The sequence below is a fragment of the Mya arenaria genome, chromosome 17, assembly GCF_026914265.1.
Source record: "Mya arenaria isolate MELC-2E11 chromosome 17, ASM2691426v1".
Taxonomy (NCBI): Eukaryota; Metazoa; Mollusca; class Bivalvia; order Myida; family Myidae; genus Mya; species Mya arenaria.
In genome coordinates, this window is record NC_069138.1 from 54,645,173 (window position 1) to 54,672,188 (window position 27,016).

The window sequence follows — 27,016 nt, forward strand, 5'->3', positions numbered from 1 at the left end:
TGTTTGAAAAGCCAAACATAAATTATATGTTTTAAATTAGTAAAATGTGTAAGGAATGCAAATGTGGAACTTAGCGAAAATTGTTTGACAAAGGTATTTTTTTACACTGTTTCATGAAGGCAGAAACTGTTTTAAAACTGTGCATCCGCTTTTACAAAGGGTTAAAGGCGGCAATAACACGATAAGAATCATATCGTTTTTACAAATAAACAAAAATATAGTAGTATTTACCTTAATGCAACCAAAGCTGCCACAATGAACATGCTTGATTACTCTTCCATTGAATTTTTGTTCTTTAGTTTGGAAGATATGACCATCAATACTCCACTTCATTGAAAATTCCATTTTACATGCATGCGCTTGCTCAGTGAACTTAGGAATGGAGAGGGCAGTGCGTATGCAAAATAAGACTTTCCCCTGCTAGCCACTGACACTGACGCGAGGCAAGTTTGTTCAGCATAATGATGTATAACTAATTCTTGTGATCAGTTTGATAAGCATGGCATTGAGGTAATTTAAGATCTAGCACTCTGGTGGCTGGATAGTTAATGCCAAAATTTAATAGCCATCTACGTCCCAGGGGCTTTGTGTCAAAGCCAACTGATTATGGTGCATTGAGTGCCTCGTTTTAGAAATGTTTTACCAATTTATATCATGGTGTAGTTAACTTGTGTGAAATATAAAGAATTCTTTAAGGGTAACAATGTCTGTTTAACCGTAAACCATTTAAACTTTCTGATATGATGACGTCTTCGAAAAGGTGTATTTGTGTATAACTCATGAGAGTTGAGCTAATCGTGTTTAAATTAAATAAATCAAAATAATCATCAATATTCCAAGTAAAACATATTTTTATCAATTTCATTAAAATTAAATATTGATGCAAATATACTTCAAAATACTAAAATAGCGTTCGTAGTCTCTCTCATTGTTCGTAATCAAATAATATATGAAGTTTTATTGAGTCGCTCAAAATTTTGTAATTTCCCTCACACAAAAATCGAAATGGACAGATTGCCGGGGAGACGGCTATTATATAAGCCAGAGTCACAAAGCGTAACAGAAATGTAAACCACCTTGTGTCGTAATGCACCTGGGATTTAGGCTTAGGTTACTTTTACTATAAAAATGTTTTACTAATAAATAGTTAGATGACCTGAAGTAAGTTATAAGTTATTAAGAATGGGCGAAGTGAGCATACATTGAACAATTTTACCTGGAAATCTAACCATGTCAAGAACAGGGATCTGCTTTGCCTGAATCCTGGCTTCGTACCGGAAATAAACTGTTCTAACTTGCATTGAATGCTTTCATCATCTTCAAAGGAAACCTGTTTTGTGGAAAATTGTGAAAGATATTTATTTTAAACAAGATAAATATAATCATCACAACTAGTGCTTGTGGAAAGTTTTATATGATATTATTATTATAATTATCATTTTTAAAAAGGCGTTTATAAACTTTGCTAGGAAAATATGCGTGGCAAAACTTAATTGCAAATTGCTCATATCAACTCATATAATACTTGATAAATGTTTAATTATATCATTGCAATTTGTTGATAGAAAGATGATAATAAAACTAATGTTGTTTGAAAAGCCAAACATAAATTATATGTTTTAAATTAGTAAAATGTGTAAGGAATGCAAATGTGGAACTTAGCGAAAATTGTTTGACAAAGGTATTTTTTTACACTGTTTCATGAAGGCAGAAACTGTTTTAAAACTGTGCATCCGCTTTTACAAAGGGTTAAAGGCGGCAATAACACGATAAGAATCATATCGTTTTTACAAATAAACAAAAATATAGTAGTATTTACCTTAATGCAACCAAAGCTGCCACAATGAACATGCTTGATTACTCTTCCATTGAATTTTTGTTCTTTAGTTTGGAAGATATGACCATCAATACTCCACTTCATTGAAAATTCCATTTTACATGCATGCGCTTGCTCAGTGAACTTAGGAATGGAGAGGGCAGTGCGTATGCAAAATAAGACTTTCCCCTGCTAGCCACTGACACTGACGCGAGGCAAGTTTGTTCAGCATAATGATGTATAACTAATTCTTGTGATCAGTTTGATAAGCATGGCATTGAGGTAATTTAAGATCTAGCACTCTGGTGGCTGGATAGTTAATGCCAAAATTTAATAGCCATCTACGTCCCAGGGGCTTTGTGTCAAAGCCAACTGATTATGGTGCATTGAGTGCCTCGTTTTAGAAATGTTTTACCAATTTATATCATGGTGTAGTTAACTTGTGTGAAATATAAAGAATTCTTTAAGGGTAACAATGTCTGTTTAACCGTAAACCATTTAAACTTTCTGATATGATGACGTCTTCGAAAAGGTGTATTTGTGTATAACTCATGAGAGTTGAGCTAATCGTGTTTAAATTAAATAAATCAAAATAATCATCAATATTCCAAGTAAAACATATTTTTATCAATTTCATTAAAATTAAATATTGATGCAAATATACTTCAAAATACTAAAATAGCGTTCGTAGTCTCTCTCATTGTTCGTAATCAAATAATATATGAAGTTTTATTGAGTCGCTCAAAATTTTGTAATTTCCCTCACACAAAAATCGAAATGGACAGATTGCCGGGGAGACGGCTATTATATAAGCCAGAGTCACAAAGCGTAACAGAAATGTAAACCACCTTGTGTCGTAATGCACCTGGGATTTAGGCTTAGGTTACTTTTACTATAAAAATGTTTTACTAATAAATAGTTAGATGACCTGAAGTAAGTTATAAGTTATTAAGAATGGGCGAAGTGAGCATACATTGAACAATTTTACCTGGAAATCTAACCATGTCAAGAACAGGGATCTGCTTTGCCTGAATCCTGGCTTCGTACCGGAAATAAACTGTTCTAACTTGCATTGAATGCTTTCATCATCTTCAAAGGAAACCTGTTTTGTGGAAAATTGTGAAAGATATTTATTTTAAACAAGATAAATATAATCATCACAACTAGTGCTTGTGGAAAGTTTTATATGATATTATTATTATAATTATCATTTTTAAAAAGGCGTTTATAAACTTTGCTAGGAAAATATGCGTGGCAAAACTTAATTGCAAATTGCTCATATCAACTCATATAATACTTGATAAATGTTTAATTATATCATTGCAATTTGTTGATAGAAAGATGATAATAAAAACTAATGTTGTTTGAAAAGCCAAACATAAATTATATGTTTTAAATTAGTAAAATGTGTAAGGAATGCAAATGTGGAACTTAGCGAAAATTGTTTGACAAAGGTATTTTTTTACACTGTTTCATGAAGGCAGAAACTGTTTTAAAACTGTGCATCCGCTTTTACAAAGGGTTAAAGGCGGCAATAACACGATAAGAATCATATCGTTTTTACAAATAAACAAAAATATAGTAGTATTTACCTTAATGCAACCAAAGCTGCCACAATGAACATGCTTGATTACTCTTCCATTGAATTTTTGTTCTTTAGTTTGGAAGATATGACCATCAATACTCCACTTCATTGAAAATTCCATTTTACATGCATGCGCTTGCTCAGTGAACTTAGGAATGGAGAGGGCAGTGCGTATGCAAAATAAGACTTTCCCCTGCTAGCCACTGACACTGACGCGAGGCAAGTTTGTTCAGCATAATGATGTATAACTAATTCTTGTGATCAGTTTGATAAGCATGGCATTGAGGTAATTTAAGATCTAGCACTCTGGTGGCTGGATAGTTAATGCCAAAATTTAATAGCCATCTACGTCCCAGGGGCTTTGTGTCAAAGCCAACTGATTATGGTGCATTGAGTGCCTCGTTTTAGAAATGTTTTACCAATTTATATCATGGTGTAGTTAACTTGTGTGAAATATAAAGAATTCTTTAAGGGTAACAATGTCTGTTTAACCGTAAACCATTTAAACTTTCTGATATGATGACGTCTTCGAAAAGGTGTATTTGTGTATAACTCATGAGAGTTGAGCTAATCGTGTTTAAATTAAATAAATCAAAATAATCATCAATATTCCAAGTAAAACATATTTTTATCAATTTCATTAAAATTAAATATTGATGCAAATATACTTCAAAATACTAAAATAGCGTTCGTAGTCTCTCTCATTGTTCGTAATCAAATAATATATGAAGTTTTATTGAGTCGCTCAAAATTTTGTAATTTCCCTCACACAAAAATCGAAATGGACAGATTGCCGGGGAGACGGCTATTATTATCTAACCAGTTTTCTGTTTTCAGTAATATGTGCTTGTACTTTGTTGCCGGCAAGTCAACCAGAACTGGACTTTACAAAGAGACGCATTTTTCAATCCTCAGACTGCAACTGAGTAGCATTTATCTGATGGAACGAAGTGAATGATTAAATAATTTAGGTATTTATTATAGGTGTTATTGAGATGGGCAATTCAATTAGCAAGTCATCCATCCTCCATAAATCCCCCAACTTTGGTCAATCCTGCAGTAAGAACAAACAGCGTTCTGCATACGACTGTAGTAATTATTTCAACTATCATAACTTCACTGCTATATACCAGCATGGATAATCAAATCAGCCAGCCACTAGTTTACCAGCGTAATAAACTATGATAGAGCAGGTTTGGTGGGAACTGACCCCTGCTAACAAATTTTAGACTCTTTCTTGGAAATTGATAACTGTAGTATAAAAAGATGGTTTCTTTTAATGCATGTTAATTTTCTTTCATTAATTTGTCTGCTGTTATCACCGCGTTTTCATCATCTTACTGTTGTGTTTTCATCATCGTACTGTCTTGTTTTTATCATCGTACTGTCGTGTAATCATCATTGCACTATAGTGTTTTCATCATCGTACTATCGCGTTTTATTGAAGTACAATTGTATTTCCATCATCGCACTGTCACTAAGTCATCATCGTATTGTCGTGTTATAATCATCGTTCTATTGTCTTCCGGTGCGCATGAGCAAAGAAGATTTCCCCTCCAAGTGCTAACATGTTGGTTTCAGGGGTGCGTGTCTTTGAAATATATCTTCAACCGAAGATCATCATCATCATCATCATCATCATCATCATCATCATCATCATCATCATCATCAACAACAACAACTACGCATTATAACCTCGTTAGCACCATTCACGTCATCATTGCATCATGATTTGCATAAATGTCGTTGTTACCTAATTGCTACTATAAATATCATTATCTTAGTTGTGGTCATCACATAATCATTGTAATCATTGTTGTCATGTTGCGTCGTGATATGATTATCATTATCTTAGTTGTCGTCATCGTCGTCGCATTGTGATTTGTATTATTGTAAAAATTGTCGCCAATGTGGCATTATCGTAACTATCATAATCAACATTCTCATAATCACAATACGCATCATCATCATCATCATCATCATCATCATCATCATCATCATCATCATCATCATCATCATCATCATCATCATCATGTTGCACATTTGCACTTACTTTACATAGCATTCAATGTACCCAAAATAATAGTTCAGTTATCATAGATTTGATGTTCAATAATCATTATATTTACACCAAGTTTGCTACGGAGGGTCGGTTTCCCGGAAAAAAACTTTTATAAAAGGTTGTGCTTGTGGAATATTATTTCAGATGTTTTTGTTCTAAAAATACAATGTATAAGACTGACATATTCGGGTTTCTATGGTTGCCTTGGTTCTCAAACACGTTAAATCCCGAATGGAATAGTTGTATTACAGAATAGCAGCATGAGCAAGCAAATAGTCAGAATAGAGATCGCAAGAGTAGTAATAGTAGTGGAAGTTGTAGTAATAGAAGTGGTTGTGGTGCTGGTGGTGTTTGTAGTAGCAAGTAGAATTAATAGTAGTTAGCGGTAGTAGTAGGTGATGATGATGGTAGTAGTAGTAGTAGTAGTAGTAGTAGTAGTAGTAGTAGTAGTAGTAGTAGTAGTAGTAGTAGTAGTAGTAGTAGTAGTAGTAGAAGTAGTAGTAGCAGTAGCAGTTCTAATAGCAGGAAGTGTTGTAGAAGTATTATTATTCATAAAAAGACAGGTGCTTTTATAAAGTAAATATGACGTTACGTCATTTTACTTCAAACTGTGCCATTTGCTTTAGGGCTGTGCTATCATTAGTTTTTTCAAAAGACCGATGAGTTTACGAGACGTTTCTTATACATCTGTATTATTTTCATCAAGTTTGACGCAATTATGATTGGAGATTTACATTGATGGTGATCGTATCCGATATTTTTTTCACATGAAGGGCAAATTAGTTTATGTGCATGCGCACCGTAAGGCGATAGTATGATGGTAAAAACATGACAGAACGATGGTGAAAACGCGACAGTACGATTATTAAAACAAGACAGTCAATGATGTAAATCCCACATACCCATGATGGAAACATGACAGTAAGAAAGTGAAAACATGACAGTACAATGACAAAAACATAACAGTACGATGACAAAAAAGGCAACAGTGCCATGCTGAAAACATGACATTCCGATGTTGAAAACATGACAGTACTATGGTGAAAACATGACAGTACGGTGGTGAAAACATGACATTACCATGGTGGAAACATGACAGTACGATTGTGAAAACATGTAATTACCATGACAAAAACCTGACAGTACGTTAGTGAAAACATGACAGTACGATGGCAAAAAGGCAACAGTACCATGGTGAAAATATGGCATTACCATAGTGAAAACAAGACAGTACGATGACATAAACATGACATAACCGTGATGAAAACTTGACAGTATGTTGGTGAAAACATGACAGTACGATGGCGAAAACATGACGGTACGATGATGAAAACAATGACAGTACGATGGTGAAAACTTGACAGTATAGTGGTGAAAACGCGACAGTACGATGGTGAAAACATGACGGTACGATGATGAAAACAATGACAGTACGATAGCGAAAATATGACATTAAAATGGTAAAAACGCGACAGTACTATGGTGAAAACAAGACAGAATGATGGCGAAAAGGCTCAGTCCCATGATGAAGAAAATACATTACGATGTTGAAACATAAAAGCAGGATGGTGAAAACATGACAGTACAATTGTGAAAACATGACAGTAAAATGTTGAAAAGGCGACAGTATGATGGTGAAAAAAGACAGTACGATGGCGAAAAGGCGACAGTCCTATGTAGAAAACATGACAGTACGATAAAACATGACAGTACGATGGTGAAAACATGACAGTACGATGTTGAAAACATGACAGTACCATGATGGAAACATGACAGTACAATTGTGAAAACATGTAATTACCATGACAAAAACCTGACAGTGCGTTAGTGAAAACATGACAGTAAGATGGCAAAAAAGTAACAGTACCATGGTGAAAACATGGCATTACGATAGTGAAAATATGACAGTACGATGGCATAAACATGACATAACCATGGTGAAAACATGACAGAACGTTGGGGAAAACATGACAGTACGATGGCGAAAACATTACGGTACGATGATGAAAACAATGACAGTACGATGGTAAAAACTTGACAGTATAGTGGTGAAAACGCGACAGTACGATGGTGAAAACATGACGGTACGATGATGAAAACAATGACAGTACGATGGCGAAAAAATGACATTACAATGGTAAAAACGCGACAGTACTATGGTGAAAACCAGACAGAATGATTGCGAAAAGGCGACAGTCCCATGATGAAAACAAATACATTACGATGGTGAAACATAAAAGCAGGATGGTGAAAACCTTACAGTATGATGGTGTAAACATGACAGTAAAATGATGAAAAGGCGACAATATGATGGTGAAAACAAGACAGTACGATGGCAAAAAGGCGGCAGTCCCATGTAGAAAACATGACAGTACGAAGGTTAAAACATGACAGTAAAATGGTAAAAATGCGACAGTACAATGGTGAACACAAGACAATACGATGGCGAAAAGAAGACAGTCCCATGCTAAAAACACGACAGTACGAAGGTGAAAACATGACAGTACGATGGTGAAAACATGATAGTACGTTGATGAAAACGAGGCAGTATAATGGTGAAAACAAGACTGTACGATGGCGAAAAGGTGACAGTCTCATGCTGAAAACATGACAGTACGAAGGTGAAAACATGACAGTACGATGGTGAAAACAAAATAGTACCTTGATAAAAACAAGACAGTATAATGGTGAAAACAAGACAGTACAATGATTAAAACAAGACAGTTTAAATGCGAAAAGGCGACAGTCCCATGGTGAGAACATGACATTACAAGGGGAAAACATCATAGTGCGTTGGTGAAACATGACAGTACGATGGCAAAAAGGCGACAGTCCCATGATGACAGTACGATGTTGAAAATGTGACAGTACGAAGGTGAAAACATGACAGTATGATGGTCAAAACGCGACAGTACGATGGTGAAAAGAGGACAGTACGATGTTCGAAACATAACAGTACGATGATGAAAACGCAACAATATTTATAATAATTGTTTTTTTAATCTGATTGGATTGACCTAAAACATATATAATAAATTTCTGAAACGAAAAATTTTATGCTGCTGATTATATATAGTTTACTTACGGTTACAAAATAATAATAATGCATAGATTGTACCTAAAACATACGTTTGCTGCATTCAATATTACGGAGGTAACGTTCATTTACATAGATACTGCATACTTGTATATCAACGTAATGCACCAGTCAATTGTAACCATGCCCCAACCCCCCCCCCCCCCTCCTCCCAGGTCCGTGGATTAGCGGGGACATTGACTTTTGGTCCAGCCATGATCCCCGTCCTTCGGGAAAAAACTACTGGCAAAATCCTCGCAAAATTCCCCCGCACCCAAGTAAAGACTATTCCTGGCTATTTTTGGCGCAAAGACAAAACCACCTCATTCACCCGGCACTACCGGGCTACCTGAAAGGTAAAAATACGGCCCATTTCCCCGGCTATCCCGCCGGATATGTGGGAGGGGGCGTGGTTACAAATTGACTGGTGAAAAAGCTTATACACTTTCTTAACATCTTAATCTTTCAGTATGTTCCTAGATTTTTCCAACGAAAAATGAGAATTGTTCAATGATCCATAGTAAAGGCACTCGCCGCACTGAATCAAAATGTAATATTATTATGATAAGTAAAACCAATGCTTGAAACATAAACAAATGTACCTGTCACTCTAGTGAATTGTTATATTGATTTTACGGTGATGCAAATGTAATACATATGCATTATTATATTAAGGCATACGCAATCTTATTGTTTGCCACAGATTACTAAGACTATCTATGTCACTTGCGTCATCATGAGATCACATTGAAGACTTATACATGAAGTCATTAATCAAACATCTTTTCTTGTGCAAGAGTTCTTATACACGTTAACATTGGTTCATCTACTTTAAACGCTGGTCCCTATGCTAATTTTGTACAATATTGAAATAATATTGCCAGCGGCCTCCCGGGGAGCCAATTTATTATCTTGATAATGAATGGAAAACAACAGTTGCTTTAAGATATATATTTCTTCGATCATACTTATTGAAGTATTTTATAAAAGCTGTTTATCTGTCAAGCTTTATTCTTACAGAAGAAGATTTGCAGTGTTTCGTTAGACGTCGTATAGACGTCTATTTCATGTGACTATAATATCGTTTTTATTTCGGACTTTAATATTATAATTGGAACAATCGTGTAGTTTAAAACATAGTACATGTATGTCATTAAAGTTGGTATGGCATTTTGTTTTATTGCAAAAGTCCCAATTTTATTATGTCTCAATTCTGTTTGCACTTAACCAAACATTTTTCGGCAATAAATTAAAAGTCATGTTCTTACATATTTTCGTGTCAATATTTTGAACACCGTTGTTCGTTGCAATGTGACGTACCATTGCTAAAGTTGAATGCTCTTTGGACGTGATAATACTTATGATAATATTAATCATCATCATAAGCATAATCATTAAATTATTATTGTTATCATTATTATTTCCATCGTTATCAGCAGATTCGTAATAGTTCTTGTCTTCAATATCATGTTCATTTTGTCATCACCGTTGTCATAATCCTTTTGATTGTTGTCGCAACCATTGACGACGTGGTCGTCTTTGTATTTATGTTTATCGTATATTCATGTCTATATGAATATAACAATGTCAAGATTAAGGTTATGTGTCTGGAACTCTACATTTTAACATCCATATAAAAAGAACACGTACAGACAGAAGAAACATACGCACGGACATATGGACAGATGGACGAACAAACACGCACGCATACATATAACGTCGTGCATTATCAAGTTACTATTAATGACCTTCAATGATTAATGCTTTATGATATTGAGCTGTACATAGAGTAATTTCAAAATATTGTGTTGCACATCAAAACACGTTCGTATAACAATTATAATAATGATGTTAATACTTCCATTAGTTGTGTCTGTGATAAGTTACACGTGAAACATACACATATATCAATACCAATGTTCATGCTTTTAGTCTGAAACTATGAAAAGGAGCATACACCACAAATTGACGCGATCAGACGGATGAAAACAGTTTTATCCTGTTATTGTTTCGATTTAAAATCGACTTCTTTTTTGAAATTACAGAGGGAAGGATTGAGGTCTCAATCAAATTCAAGTTCTTACATGTACAAGATATATTGTTTGATAATTACTTAGGTAGCGCCCATTCTAACAGAACCAGTATCAATGCTGTTGAATAAAGAGAAAACAAGTGCATATATAGAGGAAGAGGAGTATAATGTACACGTATTGTTAAATAAAATTGTAGATGGTGCTTTTTAAATAAGTAAGGCTGATAAAATATAGGGCATAACGAGTTCTGGTTATACACAGCTATAAACAGCTCGGGACTCGAACCCTCAACCCCCTGCTTGCAAGTCAGGTGCTCAACCACTATGAGCTACCTGAAGGGTTGGTATACTTCTGTAAGGGCAATCAACAAATCAACAAATCGATCCGGTGACTCAAAACTATACAAATGTGCATTCATATTAACAATAACCTGTGTTAAATTATACTGATAATAAAATATGTTACCTTTGACCATTCATATACATTTGACATTATGCAGTTGCAATGCGATCTGTATGAGACAAAAAATGGGAAAAAGGTTTTTGTTATCCATGCTTATTAGTCATTTGTTTCAGCTTTAGTCACTGTACTGTCAGCTTAGTCAAAGGTAACATTATTATGATGGAATGTGTTGCCAGATATATATTTTTTCAGTCCAGAGCCTTCATAAGTTTGGACTAGATTGACGCTAAAATCAGTCAATAGTAAAACCTTTGTTTTATTTTACCAGTTAAAACACTCAGTAACACCAGCTTGATGTCAGATATCACCCTTGTAATTGCAAAGCCCATTAGTGTCAAGATCAGATCAATATTTGTCTTGAAATCCGCAACAGTTCAAGTGCCTATAACTGCTCATCAGCAGGTCATAAAACGAAGCTTCAAGATTGAAGGAAAATGTCTAGAAATTAAGAAATTTGCGGAGGGATATAATTAACCAATAAGCAACAATCCAGAATGTGATTTAACAATATGACTATTAAAATGTGAAATAAAGTGATTTTGACTGAACTGTTTAGGATACACAACTTTGATAGTCTGCTTAAATTTTTGTTGAACAGTTAATTGAAACTAATTCCCACAATATTTAGTTGAAATCAATAAAGGATTATCTCGGAATATCTTTAGAAAACATTTCTTTGGAAGATGTCATTGATGAAGAAACCAACACATTAGGAATATCCCTTGAGGAAATGGAAACCTCTTTAAATCCTCAGGTACTTTACATGTTTTACTCAAATATTCTTATATAAATAACTCTACTTATGTAAAGCAGTTAACCTTTATGTCGTAAAGGCAGATTAAAAGCAATGTTTGTATTGAATACACCAGCATGGAATTTATCTTAATGCTCAATTTAGATTAACATTATATTTTATAATGCTACGTAATTCCATTTACTAATATAACGATATTTGATCAAACTGTATTAAGTACATGAATATGTATGATGTATGCTTAACACAGTTAATTGTTTTTTAAGACTATTATAATTATTATAATATTTGACCTTTCAGGATTTGTCAAAGCATATCTTTGAGTTTGATGATGAATTTATCTTCAGCCTAAAGGTAAACTGTTATTTTTTTTGTTATTTAATAAATGCATACTGCCAGTGACGTTTATAGTTTGTTTGAGTGATTTAGACTATTAATGTGTGTATTTAGATCAACAATTTTGTTTACATTTTATTCACAACTCAATGTCTGCCTACCTCTTCTGATTTCTTTATCAGATGGATGTCAAAAGTTGTATTGTTTCGGAGTATTCATTACCTGTTGTTATCTGTAGAAATCGAAAGGTCATACAGACTTTTACAAACTTTTATTTGTATGCAATAGAACGGAACGGGTGTATTTTAGCTATAATGGCATTATTTCAACTTTAAAATATTTAATTGTTTACTGCGCAATTTACTTTCACTTTTGGTTTTAAGTGTCTGCAGTATGATTGTTGTTTAAGGGTCATTGCTTTTAAACTTTAATAAACACAATAAACAAATCAGTTACACTGACGTTCTCAGACTCGTCATTTTTATTTATTTAAGTAAATCAAAGTTTCAAAAATTACAAAAGAACTATTTCAGTATAAAGTTAAGCACATTTCAGCTTTTCATATTTCCAGCGCAGGAGTATGTTTTGCAATTTGTATTTACTTTACGCATGCGATTTTCTTCGGTTAATCATATACATTAGTATCGGCGCAAAGGCGCTATTTTATTATATGCGCATGGAATTCATGTTAATGGAATGCGCATTATATTATTGTGATCTTTTGTTCATTAATGCTCTATAGAGTTTTTATTATTCACCCAATACCGTGATTCAGAGGCATACTTGAAATTAAGAAATGGCTGAGTGTTTGATAATCAGAACTTTGAACGATTTGTTCCTGTTTCTCCTGCATTACCCGGCTAATTCGGTGCCAGACTATTAAGGTCGTTGGTTTGAATCCCGGTAGGAAAATACGACTTTGTTTTATACGGTTCCATAATAAAGGCGGTTGGCCTACTTGTTTATGACCCGGGACTCAGTCATTGAGAGGGATAATTGATATAATCGATGGACATTTTCAGTTCAATCGATGTAAAATAGAAAAAAGAAATACTTAGTATCATGAAGCTTTTGAAGTGAAATTCAAAAACACATGATTCAGAAATATTTAGCTCGTATTTATTAAACAAGTATTGCATTCTTGAAAGGAGTATTATCCCACGTTACAAGGTGCAGTTATTTATGTTATGCTGTTGATATGTTTTCCTATTGCCCTCTCAGGTATGCAATATTTTTTTAAAATGTAATTAAATATGATTCTTCAATTCACAACGTGTATTACATTTACATTCATTAAATGTTATTTGCATGCATTTACTAAACGTATAAAGGTATACTTTTTTCAATAATTATGTATATATGCACATTTATGAAACCATCATGTTGTTACTATTTATTTAGTTATACATTTTTATAACTGATGTGACTCTTTAAAGGATGTAGGAGCTAATGTTTGCACAATCAAAGCATTCCAGAGATTGACTTTTACAAGTTACACAATAACAAAATGATTAACATAGGTTATCGGCTGCATGTGTCTGATACATACGGTGGAACATAACTGCTGTCAGATAATCTGTTAACGTCTGCGAGTTGTTCGTGTTAACCACTTAATTATGCGATAATTATCAAGCTATCTAGTTAATAGAAACTGTTCTCAGTAAGATAAATATAACAATACTAAAAAATGGCCTCAAAGTGCTCGGAACTGCCACCTTTTTCCCTTTTAGCTGCATAAACAGGTTATCTAGTTATGGTTAGCGAATTCCACTTAATTAGGAACATAATTACCGGCAGATAACATTCGTGTTACCACATATTTATAAATGCATTTTGGCCTTTAGCTTCAACTGGTTGTCTAGTAAGTGTTTATGAATTCCATTAAGTAAGTACATTCTAACTGGTTAACAAGATACGATTCATGTTACCAGTTATTGTTTTGATTATTTCATGGATCATTTTCAATGTGCCCATATCAAGCAGTCCTACAGTTTATGCCAGGTTTCTGGATTTTGGTCCATTTTCAAAGCCTCACTTCACAGCCAGGTGTTTATTATGCATGTAATTGAGATAACCAATTTCTGTCAGCAGGGGCCCATTAACCACTCTTCCCTGGTCAGTTTTGGGGTCAGAAGGATATTTATCAGAGAACATCTTCAGTACGATTTCTGCACTAAAATTCACGATGACTATAGAAAAGCAATTTATATCATTTACTTTAGTTTTAAACTATTTATGAAAATGAAAAAAACATAAACATTGATTCCATAGCAAAGAAATGAAACATTGAAGTAAATAAAAAAATATATTCAGTCTTATCGTTTGATTTAATTTCGAACGGAATAACTTTATACATGGGATTTTTATTTATACTTTTCATTAAGATAACGTTAGCTGTCTACTTACTACAAAAGTATCAATATCAACCCTATTAAACCCAATGAAATGTACAATTGAATGAAATGGATATTTAGGTTTTATAAAATATAATTTATGACTAACAGTGTTATATCTAACAGTGTCAATAATGTAGTTATAATGAAGTTTGTTATATATGGTTATATCTAAAGAATATGTTTTTCGCAATTTTCACACACAACAAATGATAATTAATACTTTCTTTTGCTGCATTTTTGGAACAAGAAAAAAATACTGCAAACTTGATACATTGCTATTTTTTCACTTTAGGATGATTACGCGTAATTCAACCGCATTAAATCATAGCAACATTATCCAATTGCTAACAGTCTCATAATTATAAAGTCTAAAGTTTGTTAACTCTGAAGTCATCACTTGGATTGAGGTTCGTATGTTTTCCTGTGAAATACTTTTTTGATTAAATTATAATAACTCTGGTTTTACTTAGTGCAGTGGGAAACGAAACCCGAGATGCAAAACGTCCTTACCTAAATAACGCCCGAGTTTCTGGACTTTAGGTAATATAATCGAGTTTTAAGTAACACAAGTTGGCATATTACCTACTGACGGAATCACAGACAGACGGACGACCAAGGGCAAATCTATATGTCCCCCCCCCCCCATTTTATTGGGGCATAAGATGTAATATTAAAAGAAATGTAATATTTTAACCATTTGCCAAAATATAAGGTCATATATTGATGTACTTAGATATTCTTATTACTTATAACACAGCTTGCAACTTATTTTTTTTAATCTGAGCACTATATTACCTTGATGTTGAAACTGAACTTTCATAGGTTTCTATTGATACATTGACATAGTGGTCTTTGCTAAAATGCACTTCAAAAAAACATCATTGCCCACTTTTCATGTGAATTATATAAGCCCTCTTTATGTTTGTGTATCTTCGTTTATGTAATTTTCTAGAAAATTCATTTCCTAAAATATAGCTTTTGAAACAGCGATTAAAATCTTCTTTACTGACACAGTTAAATCAACGTTTGTTTTCTTTGTAAGATTTCTCTTCTTAATTTGCATTGTTGTGTGAGAACATTCTTCATTAGAAGAGTGATTAAACATTATACACACTGCATGGAAGCTTTCGGAATTATCATAAAACATTGCTACCTTATTTCAATATATATAATACTTGTTTCAAAGCAGTTTAATATCATCATATGAGAAATGATCACAACAAAGCAATACTGTATCTTAAACCACTATGTCCGGACTTTTGATATCATACCAGTATATTTGAACGTTATATGACTCATTTTATTTTAATATAATATTTAAAATTATTAATTAACTTTTTCTGATCGTTTGCACTCCTACATGCACAGTTGATGTAAATTTTTAATCACAGCAGTCACTGAACTTTTATTACATGTTTCTGTAATACAATGTATGTAGAGCATTTTTCCAGAAATATATATTTTCTCCATATTATTTTCTCTTTGCGAAAAAGAAAATATATGTATATTAAAGCATCTTATAATAGGGTAATAACTTATTATTAGTGCGTTTTGATTAGGGAGATGGAATTCGACTAAAGACGCACGAGGCGCTTACTGACTGAAATCAATATCTTAAAACATCAACAACAGTTGAATAAGACATTCCGGATCAACATGTTATTAATATATATATATCAATGGTTTAAATCACTTAAAAGATACATGATTTCGTAATAAATGTTACATTCATGACAAACTTGTTTTATGACGTCATTTAAACATTGCACAATGATACTTGATGGGCGTCAGTATTGTGGATTTTGGACTACCGTATATAATAATAATAATAATAATAATAATAATAATAATAATAATAATAACTATGATATACAAAATTTATACAAAAGCATTCGATAATAATACTATTTTAATAATCAAGATAGCGAAAGTTGAAATACCAAGAAAAACCTCCTAACATAAAATGGCCCAAATCTCAAGACAAGAATAGCTATTACTCTCAAATTAGTCAGGCAAACAGCTCCCAGCAGGGAAAGGGTCAAGTGGTCAGTTTACAGTTATGTTAGATTAGTTCCACTGATAAGCCCGAGCATCAGCTTGATGCTCAGTAGCGGCATTAACTATAGGACTGCAAGTGTTCATAACCTCGTGTAAAGTGGTCAATATGTTTATAAATATATGCCTTTGTGCGGTTAAACTGAAAACTACTTTTCTACAAGGGTTAGAATTTTAATATTTTAGTAAGTACCATTGGCATGTAGATTGCCGTTATCCTAAGGTAGTTGGCGAAAAATAAAAATTAGCTTGTGCCATTAAACTAAGTCCATTGCGCTCTACAATTCAGAGAAATTGCCTCCCATTTACTCCTCATTTTGAGAAAAAGGCTAATCAGTCCATGAAATCACCATGAAATTGTACCAGTCAATTAATTACCTCTTTGTGGGCCATCCTGCTGGGCTGTTGAATGTGTGTATTCCCAGATGATCTTTGTTTTGACTGATACTGCAGTGTTAAGCTTGTGGTGAGTTATTGCATGTATCAAAATGATCTTGAGAATGGGGTAAATATTTGCATACATAGAGAAGTGGCCTACACTAATTGATAAATTAAAAGTTAAAACTGAAATCACAATGTTTTCATTACAGTTCTTGAAATTGATAAAGGGACCTCTAAGTCATTTTTTTCGTATCATTTCTTTATCAGCCTAACTGGCGATAGCTTGTGTTCGGTCTTCAATTTTGTCATACGAGGTCGTATTTAAAATGAGTTGACTTGGGCGTGTGGGGATATTCATGACATTTAGTGATAGCTCTTATTATTAAAAATATATAATATCCCACAAAAAGAGATCATTCTAAACTGTTTATGTAAGTATAATGGTATACAACAAAATTCTTCAACTTAAAAGTTCAAGTTAACTGAATCAAATGAAATTTAATGAACGACAAAAAAAGTTAAAAATAAGATGTACAGCTCGTTTGAAACATGTGCATTGGAATTGAATACCAGCTGGGCAGTCAGGAGTATTTATAAGACTGTGGCTTATATGTTGCTTCAGATCATTATCACAGAAATGTTGATAAGCAGTGACCCTGTGTAACCTTTATTAGAATGATAAGTTTGGAAGGCACAAACTCTTGACATTATATTTAATTTTGCACATAAAGAAGTAAAACTGGAAAAAAGTCATGACGGTTTAATTCAGGAGTCCGATGAACCATTGGCTGTTGTTAGTCCAGAGGAACCCACACAGCCACTTCATACATCAACACCAAAGAAACCCATACATGTATGTATTCAACTGCCTGCAAAAATGGGAAAATTTGCTGCAGAAGACTGTACTTTTTACAATTAAGTTACCCTATAAAGTCATGTATTTTTTTTTAAATAATAAAGAACAATACACAAATAGATCATATTTATGCACCGTGTTAAATTTTAATTGCTTAAAAAAAACAGTTCATAGATATGTTATCAATTATAATTATTTTTAAGACAAGTAAAACAGGAAAAGGCAGACCAGTTCATATTTATGCACCGTGTTAAATTTTAATTGCTTGTAAAAAAAGTTCATATATAATGTTTAATCAATTATAATTATTTTTCAGACAAGTAAAACAGGAAAAGGCAGACCAGTTCGGAGGTTATTAAAGCTTAAGAAAACAGGGGAAGTGCAACGTCTACAGCCATGTAGGAGATGAAGTTTTCATAGCAATGTATCCCAGAGCCAGATCATCAGGGCTAGAGAAAAAGTATAGACGAAGGATTTCAACTATAGAGTTGACTGGATGTTGGAAAAGTTTGAAGAATCCCCGAATTGTTTTGGTTATGTTACCAAACCTTTCAAGATTTAGTTGGTAATATTCCCAGAAATATATTTAACTCTGTCAATAAATGTGAGCTGGTTAAGCTCTGCGATTATGTTAAAGAATCAGTATGTATTCGTAATGTTATTCCTAATAATTATTATTATTATTATCAATTTAGTTCATCTTCTGATACTGCTGCCTTTACGTCAACATATTTGTGTCTTTCACCATAGCACTAACCATGTACAAGCATTTGATATCAAAAACATAAGTGTATGTGTTTAGAAAATGTTCTGATGTATATGACTTATAAACGTCTGTTCTGTTCTTTTCTGTTTTTTTTTTTTAAATCATAATATGCGAAATTCCACACTTGTATTTAAAATAATTATTGTCGAATTGTAAAATTGCAAGAGACATACCTGTAATACTGAAATAACATTCTAGTAGGTTTAAACAACCAGGAATATGTAATCTATGTCGTTCTATCAATCAACACTTATAAGAGTCAAACGTCATGGTCATATCTCATATTCGCCAATAAAATGTTGTCGTATTTACTTATTCCCTTCTAAGAGGACACATTTTATCTGCAAATATCTGTTATCATCTGAACACGATTGAACACTTTGTCTACTATCCTCACACTTTGAATGGTCATAATCTTTAAACTGCCTTAAAGTCATCCAATGGCCATGACCAATCAGCTGTCATTTAAGTTCATGCATATTTCGATTGTTCAAATAATCCTGACAACATGGCGCTCAGGGGGTGGTGGGGATTAATGTTTGACAAACACCTCTTATTATAAAATGTTTATATTTTTATTGGAAATATTATCAAACATTTGCGATATTGCATGTTTTAGAAATGTTTAGAACAATTTTAGTCATACTATAGATTATTCTGGGAATATTACAAACATGCTGAAAAACCTGCTGTTAATTTTAATACTATGCAATGAAGATTTTGGTAATATTCCCAGAATAATTCATGTCCTACAGCAGCCCACGTGGAGCTTTTTCTTTTGGATTATTTTATGTCAATTCATCTTTTGATATGCCCAAAAAAGTTTTGGTAATGTTACCAAATATTTCAAGATAATATAATTGTATTCAGGATGAATTTGAGAACGATAACGGAAAATGTTCGTAATTCATTTTGGGAATATTACCAAATATTTGTGACTATTCCTAGTTTAAGAATGATATTAAAAATCTCTCGGCATAATATGGATTATTTTGGGAATGTTCTCAAAAATGTTGAAAACCCCAGTTTTCAATACTATACTATGAACTATTTGGTCCTACAAAAACTATTTGTGGAGTTTTCAAAGGCTTTTTGTTAAATTAGTTTGTTTCAGTTCATCTGGTAATATTCTCAAATAATTTTGGTAATGTTACCAAATACCACGATCAAATTGGTAATATTCCCAGAAAACCTGGACATTTTATTCAGAATCCTGGAAGAAAATGTTCATCATTTATTTTGGGAATATTACCAAATATTTATGACTTTTCATAGTTGAAGAATATTTTTAAAATCTCTGGGCATAATATCGATAGTTTTTGGAATGTTCCCAAAAATGTTAAAACGCCCACTACAACTTTAAATACTATACTATGAAATGTTTGGTAATATTCCAGAAAGGTTTTGGTAATGTTACCAGAAATTTCAAGATTAACTTTGGTAATATTCCCAGAAAACCTGGACGTTATTTCCAAGACGAATTTTAGAATGTTAGCCGAAAATGTTCATAATTCAGAAAAATACCCCCTAGTTTTTATTAACTTTTAGAAAACCTCTCAACATACTATGGATACTTTTGGTAATATTACCAGAAATGTTAAAAATACACCATAACTCTTCAATACTATATTACAAAGTGTTTGAAAATATTTTCAAAATGGTTTGGTAATGTTACCAAGTTTTCAAGATCAAATTGGTAATATTCCCAGAAAACCTGAACATTATGTTCAGAATCCTAGCAGAAAATGTTCATCACTTATTTTGGGAATATTACCAAATATTTGTGACTTTTCATAGTTGAAGAATATTTTAGAAAATCTCTCGGCATAGTATGGATTATTTTGGGAATGTTCCCACAAATGTTGAAGCCCCCACCATAACTCTTCAATGATATATTACTAAGTGTTTGGAAATATTTTCAAAATGTTTTGGTAATGATACCAAATTTTCAAGATCAAATTGGTAATATTCCCAGAAAACCTGAACATTATATTCAGAATCCTAGCAGAAAATGTTCATCACTTATTTTGGGAATATTACCAAATATTTGTGACTTTTCATAGCTGAAAATATTTTAGAAAATCTCTCGGCATAGTATGGATTTTTTGGGAATGTTCCCACAAAAGTTGAAACCCCCACCACAACTTTCAATACTATACTACAAAGTGTTTGGAAATATTTTCAAAATGTTTTGGTAATGCTACCAAATTTTCAAGATCAAATTGGTAATATTCCCAGAAAACCCGGACATTAAATTCAGAATCCTAGCAGAAAATGTTTATCTTTTTTGGGGGGGGAATATTACCAAATATTTGTGACTTTTCATAGTTGAAGAATATTTCAGAAAATCTCTCGGCATAGTATCAATTATTTTGGGAATGTTCCCACAAATGTTGAAACCCCCACCACAACTTTCAATATTATACTACAAAGTGTTAGGAATTATTTTCAAAATGTTTTGGTAATGTTGCCAAATTTTCAAGATCAAATTGGTAATATTCCCAGAAAACCTGGACATTAAATTCAGAATCCTAGCAGAAAATGTTCATCATTTTTTTTGGGAATATTACCAAATAATTGTGACTTTTCATAGTTGAAGAATATTTTAGAAAATCTCTCGGCGTGGTATCGATTATTTTGGGAATATTCCCACAAATGTTGAAACCCCCACCACAACTTTCAATACTATACTACAAAGTGTTTGGAAATATTTTCAAAATGTTTTGGTAATGTTACCAAATTTTCAAGATCAAATTGGTAATATTCCCAGAAAACCTGGCATACTATGGATACTTTTGGGAATATTACCAGAAATGTTGAAAACCACACTATAACTCTTCAATGCCATACTATGAAGTGTTTGGTAATATTCCCAAAAATATGTCTAATCCTACAGAAATGCTTTGAGAACATTACAAAGGGTTTCTGTTGAATAAAAATGTTACCATGCTGAAAAGGGAAAGTTGCGTTTTCCCTTTTCATTTTGCGGTTTGTTTTAAGGCTTTTATTTGGGCTGCCTTCAGAAAGTTTAGTCTTGATATCAAACGCTGTTTGCACATTTGATTGGCTATTTTGTTGTATTGATACAGCAAAACCACACACAATGACTGTTGCTGAGTCTGACGAACGTCTTCTTCTAGCTTCGTCTGAATCTGGACATATAACCTGAAATATTAATCTTACGAATAGTTTCTTTGGTATAGTTTAGCTTTATGGATAGTTTAGACAGCGGTAAGCTGTAAGTACCGACGTCCTTTCAGTGAGAGACCAGAGAACATGTTTACTGTGGTACTCGAACCAAATACGTCATTGAAGAGAGGTGGACACTTATACCTAGCCCGCTCTCAATCTCTATACATGATGATTATTATAATACAAGTAAATGTATCACTATTTTTACTAATACCATCGTAAAAAAAGTTATTGAGTGTGTTTGTTATCACAAAATTATGTAGGCCATTTAAATGCGCAAACGTTCTTGATGTTTGCCCATACTATTTTAATGAATAAATCTAGGATTTCTTTGTAAAAGCAATGAAAGAAAAATACACAAAAAGCCTGAGCTTTATTTTAAAGAGTAATTGAACACTAGTTTTACCTCAACAATCTCGATATCACAGACATTAGCTGAACAAATGTCTCCTAATCCAGCTAGCAATGCTTCAATGAAATGTTCTTGTATTTCTGTGGTTGATTCGTAGCAGTTACCATCGAAGTAGTAGTATTCCTCAATTTTATAGTTGAAAAATGGGTTTGATGACTCCGCTAAAGTGAAAGATTTAGGTTGAATGTATAACAAAACATGCTGTCAGTTAAATGATTTCCATAGCGAATGTCTCTCTGTCCGTCGTTAATGTTAATACGATAATAATTGCACTGACTTAACTTGAATTGTTCATCGCTTAAGACGTTTCACATCTTATTAAATGCATTAGTTTACCTTATTGATATTATATGAAAATAAGCGCATACCGTTCTTTATAAACGAAACTCATAAAACAGAAATATTACCAGACACAAGTTACCAATGGCAAATTATTTCAAACTTGCCGTCAGATTATTTGAAATTTTAGAAGGTACGACGTTTAACTTATCCCTCATTGAAGACGAAAAACTACCTGTACAACTAGGAACGATCTGATCCTCTCCGATTCCCGTAAACATTCCACTATTATCGCTGCACGTCAATAGACTGTCAAAGGTACTGTCTTCTATGACAAAACCTTCTCCGCACTGAACAACGCAATATTTCCCGCCTGCCCAAGTATCGCAAGCCAGGGCGCCATTTTCCGGAGGTTCGGGCTTTTGGCATGTATCCGTCACTTTATGAAAAACAATTCATTATTGCGTGCAACTATTGGGGGGGGGGGGAAACTACAACTTAAATCTTACAACAGTTGCACAATACATCAAATCAATGATTTTATTCAAATGCATATACAAGCTTGCCTGTTTCAAATGTATACTTATGAAATATGATAAAAACATATTTACGTTCGCAGAAGGGTTGTGCTGTTCCAAATGACCAAAGGCCATAAGCAACGCTGGTATGACCAGCGTCAATCGTTTCGCACTTTATTTCTTCAGCTCCGGTAAGCTCAGTTCCGTTCGCACAAGTGAAGTAACATGATGACCCGTATATCTTTCCAGTTGGGCAAATAAGCGACGTATAAGGTCTTGGGTACAGAGACTGACAAGTTATCTCTAAAAACATAAATAAAATATGTTGAGAAAAAAAAAGATAACAAAATGCTACATACACGACTTTGATAACAGCTGAGTTCATATAGTAAAACTTCTGTTATTTCACAACACAAACATGTTGACAAACAATATAATACATTTTTAACCGCCGTGAAGGCATTTACTTCTACATTTTGCTGGAGATTTCCGTCAGTGACCAGATGAGTCACGTGCAACAACGCGCCATGTCTTATATTAATATTCAAAAAAATGAATTTTAAGGGAAGACTAACTTCCTTGACAATGACAGGAAGTTACTGCACATCAAATGTTAACATCTTATAAGCTTTTACAAGAAATAAACAAACATGCATTTTAAATATCGACATCAAACGCAATGAAGAATTAAAGGTATGCAAGAAAAAATCAATCATATGTTTCTGGTCAGGATAGAAAAACTGCGGCCGGCAATTCGGCACGCCTTGTAACCGAATTACGCACGTGTCTTCGGGCCGTATTTTTCTATCCAGATAGAAATCAAATGACAGATACAATCATTACGTTTTACAACGACTGTAAACTCGCATCTAGCCGTATTGCCGGCTCTGTCAGAAGCTTCGTATACAACAGTGTAGTCGCCTACGCCCAGTTCTGTAGCCGACCTAGGCCCTTGAACTTGATCTGAGTTTACACCTCCGATACCCTCATTGTCCGTAAAATTTGGATCGTTCCATCTAGGAGTACCGGTGTGTTTGGATTCATCCGCATATACCGTAACCATCGCGGGGCAGTTTGTGTAAGTTGGTGGTATTATATCTAAAGCGCAAACAAATAATTAACATGCATTCACAGGCTATATGTACCGCGTTATCACACTTTGTACAGCAATTCTCCGTACGCTTATTTTGTAACATTAATGGACAATAAACCCCGGTAAAACTCGTTTCCGAAAAACACCCTACGGTCGGGTCGGGATGAACCTATCTTACACTCTCGGCCATGGAAGATACTTATAATCTCACTAGGTTTTCTAGAACCATATTACTAATTAACAAAATCAAGACCATATGCATATAGGTAAGTACAATAGTCGACCGACGACATTCGACCGTGGACACTCATTTTCCATGTATTTAAGACTAACTGTCTACGCGCAAACTACACACACCTGTAACCCTAGCACTAAATTATTACGGTATCTAAATATTCGTGTACTCCGTACACGTTGTCTTGTGTGTCACTTTTAATTGTTTTAGACGTTGTGTCTTTAAACAATTGTATTGTTCAATGCTTGGGTAGTCTCTGTAACGGTCATTTTGTTTTTTTATTTTAAAACATACTAACCTACGCACTTTGGTTCCCCGCCAATCCATTCTCCAGTTTTGCTACACGTTCGAACGCGTGATTGTCCTGGTAATATTCCGTAACCTTCACTACAACTGTAATGGCACGCGCTTTGGTACTCGTACTTTTTGGAGCAAGCAAGACTCGCATGTAAAGGAGCTTGAAGAGTAGGGCAAGTGATTGCTGGAAAAATAAGTATATTAAATATCTCCGAATTTTAAAAGAGTTAGTGCGTATATATAACTGCTGTTTTCACTAAGTTGAGTATTATTTCGCAGTATTTCTTAAAACGCCTGAACATGTCAAGATAAATATATAGCAGACTTACATATCGTGGCACAGAGGTGACATACGGAACTCTTTATTTATATTTTGGCCACAACTTATTAAACTTCGTAACGTGAGAGCACAACTGCGGATGTCAACTCTATCACAAGCCTCTAAATCATTGAATGTACCCAAAATGGTTTTAATCAACATTTTAGTGACCAACAACGATTCAGAGGCCTGTGAACTCTATGCCACCGTACTTAGATATTCGCTAAAATACATACTGTACCACTGAAATAACTTCCGTGTATAGAATTATTAGAGCACCCTTCAAACATTAATGTTTCTACTTACGGTTGCATTTTGGTTGTTGGTCCACGCTCCACCGCTTATGTCCCGCGCATTCGATCGTATTTGCATCCCCAGTGTTAAGTTGAAATCCTGCATAGCAACCGAACTTGCAGCGAGTTCCAACATACATGCGGGTTGTTTCATCGCAAGAATACCAACCGTTCGATACCGCTTGTAGTTTGTCGCATTGTCTAACTGCCAAATATGCGTGGTTGTGAAAGAGATAAATATGTTACACAAATATATGTATGAACATAAAATAATTAGTTTTAGATGCTGTTTGAAACTTTATACCGAAAACATGAACAGCCACAGGCCGTTTGGCTATAAGTAAGTTATTAAGATAAATCATCTTGCAGTCTAAGCATACTATTATAAATGTTAACACTTGTTTGCTTTAAAGAAATTATTGTGAACATTATTTCATCATGTTAGAAACATTTATTTTTTAAAACTATACAACTCCTTAATTATACGTACGTCTAACATTGACTTTAAACGAACACGATGCTGGGTTTCCCGCTCTATCTTTTGAAACGTATTGGATAGTATGTACACCCTGGTAAAAATATTGTCCTGGACCAATGCCCTTTGATCGCACAGCACTTTGTAAATATAAAATGTTATAAAAAGTATATGACAGTCAGATAAAGCAGTATAATAAAGCCAAATAAAAAATAATAATCATCATCATCATCATTATCGGCGTCGTCGTCAACGTCAACGTCATCATGATTGTCGTAATCATCATCATCATCATCATCATCATCATCATCATCATCATCATCATCATCATCATCATCAACAACAACAACAACAACAACAACAACAACAACAACAACATGATCCTCATCATAAAACTCATCATTAACAACAACAGTAGCAGCAGTAGCAGCGGATCATAAACAGAAGTAAAAGATAATCATAGAAGTGCATGTATGTGTTACCTGACATGCCCATCCCTGTCATCCCATGCAGTTATCGTTCCCCAGGTAACTCTGGATGAATAAGGTTTCTTGTAGTCTGTATAATACTCTAAATCACCAGGGCAACCTCTTAGGGTCGGAGAAGTTCGATCCCGCTTCTTTTTCCTTCTACTACACCCATGGGAAAATGAGATAAGCAGTAAATAGGTTAAAATTAAATATAAACATACTTCGCGTAGGGAACACATTGTTCACTTCAAATGTTCAGTCGCAACTTGTGAATGTTAGAAGAAAAAGTTGGACAAAAGATTTCTCTAAATTCTTCTTATTCTTCTTCTAGCAATTCATGGAAACAGTAAGGTTTATAAATGGAAATACCAATACACTTTGCTGACGTCTTAAAATTTGACTTAAAATTCTTCCATCAGCTCATGCTTTTTAAATATTCCTTTCTCTTCATTTGACCAATCAAATAACGTTGTCTGTAGAATGGTTTTTATTAGGTACTTACCCGAGTTCTACGAATAATTGTTTGACAAGCCTATAACCAGAATTCCACTGCACTTTAAGAAATTCACAGAATTGAATTTAAGTTCCGCATGTATTCATTTATGGGTTTATTTATGAGATCATTTTACCCCACATCTTAAGTTTTGATTTCAAATCACATAGAGATTCTTCATCAATTATGAATAAATTGATCTCCAGCCGACTGTTTGTAAGGAAGTTTGTGTAATCATTCAATGAAAAGAAATAATAATTGTAATTCATTCACTGGGGTAACTGATCTAGCTTATGAATATGAATGTACTTTTCTATACTTAATTTATAATTATTGAAATTAATGCGACAGGGCAGATCTCA

The 27,016-nt window shown here is 33.6% G+C and overlaps 1 protein-coding gene and 1 long non-coding RNA gene across 3 annotated transcripts in view; one reads left to right on the top strand and one right to left on the bottom strand.

Moving 5' to 3' along the window:
- LOC128222748 (uncharacterized) overlaps positions 1 to 26,535 on the bottom strand; it is a 44,043-nt gene extending 17,508 nt beyond the window's left edge. The window contains exons 1-9 of one of the 2 annotated variants that reach the window (XR_008259216.1): positions 26,174 to 26,535; positions 25,707 to 25,831; positions 25,230 to 25,421; positions 24,606 to 24,788; positions 23,823 to 24,077; positions 23,073 to 23,282; positions 22,697 to 22,900; positions 22,177 to 22,343; positions 21,524 to 21,743 (exon numbers count right to left, since the gene is read on the bottom strand). Coding sequence is in view for 1 of the 2 variants with exons in the window: in XM_052931859.1 (XP_052787819.1) it covers positions 21,681 to 21,743; positions 22,177 to 22,202 (89 nt within the window). In the remaining variant the exon portion in view is untranslated. Of the gene's footprint in view, positions 1 to 21,523; positions 21,744 to 22,176; positions 22,344 to 22,696; positions 22,901 to 23,072; positions 23,283 to 23,822; positions 24,078 to 24,605; positions 24,789 to 25,229; positions 25,422 to 25,706; positions 25,832 to 26,173 lie in introns of those variants that run through there. The other variant, XM_052931859.1, reaches the window with a different exon arrangement.
- LOC128222750 (uncharacterized) lies at positions 12,089 to 18,445 on the top strand. Its single transcript, XR_008259217.1, has 3 exons — positions 12,089 to 12,142; positions 17,726 to 17,809; positions 18,129 to 18,445. It is a non-coding gene; the product is annotated as an uncharacterized LOC128222750 (long non-coding RNA).
- Positions 26,536 to 27,016: the final 481 nt, after the last annotated feature.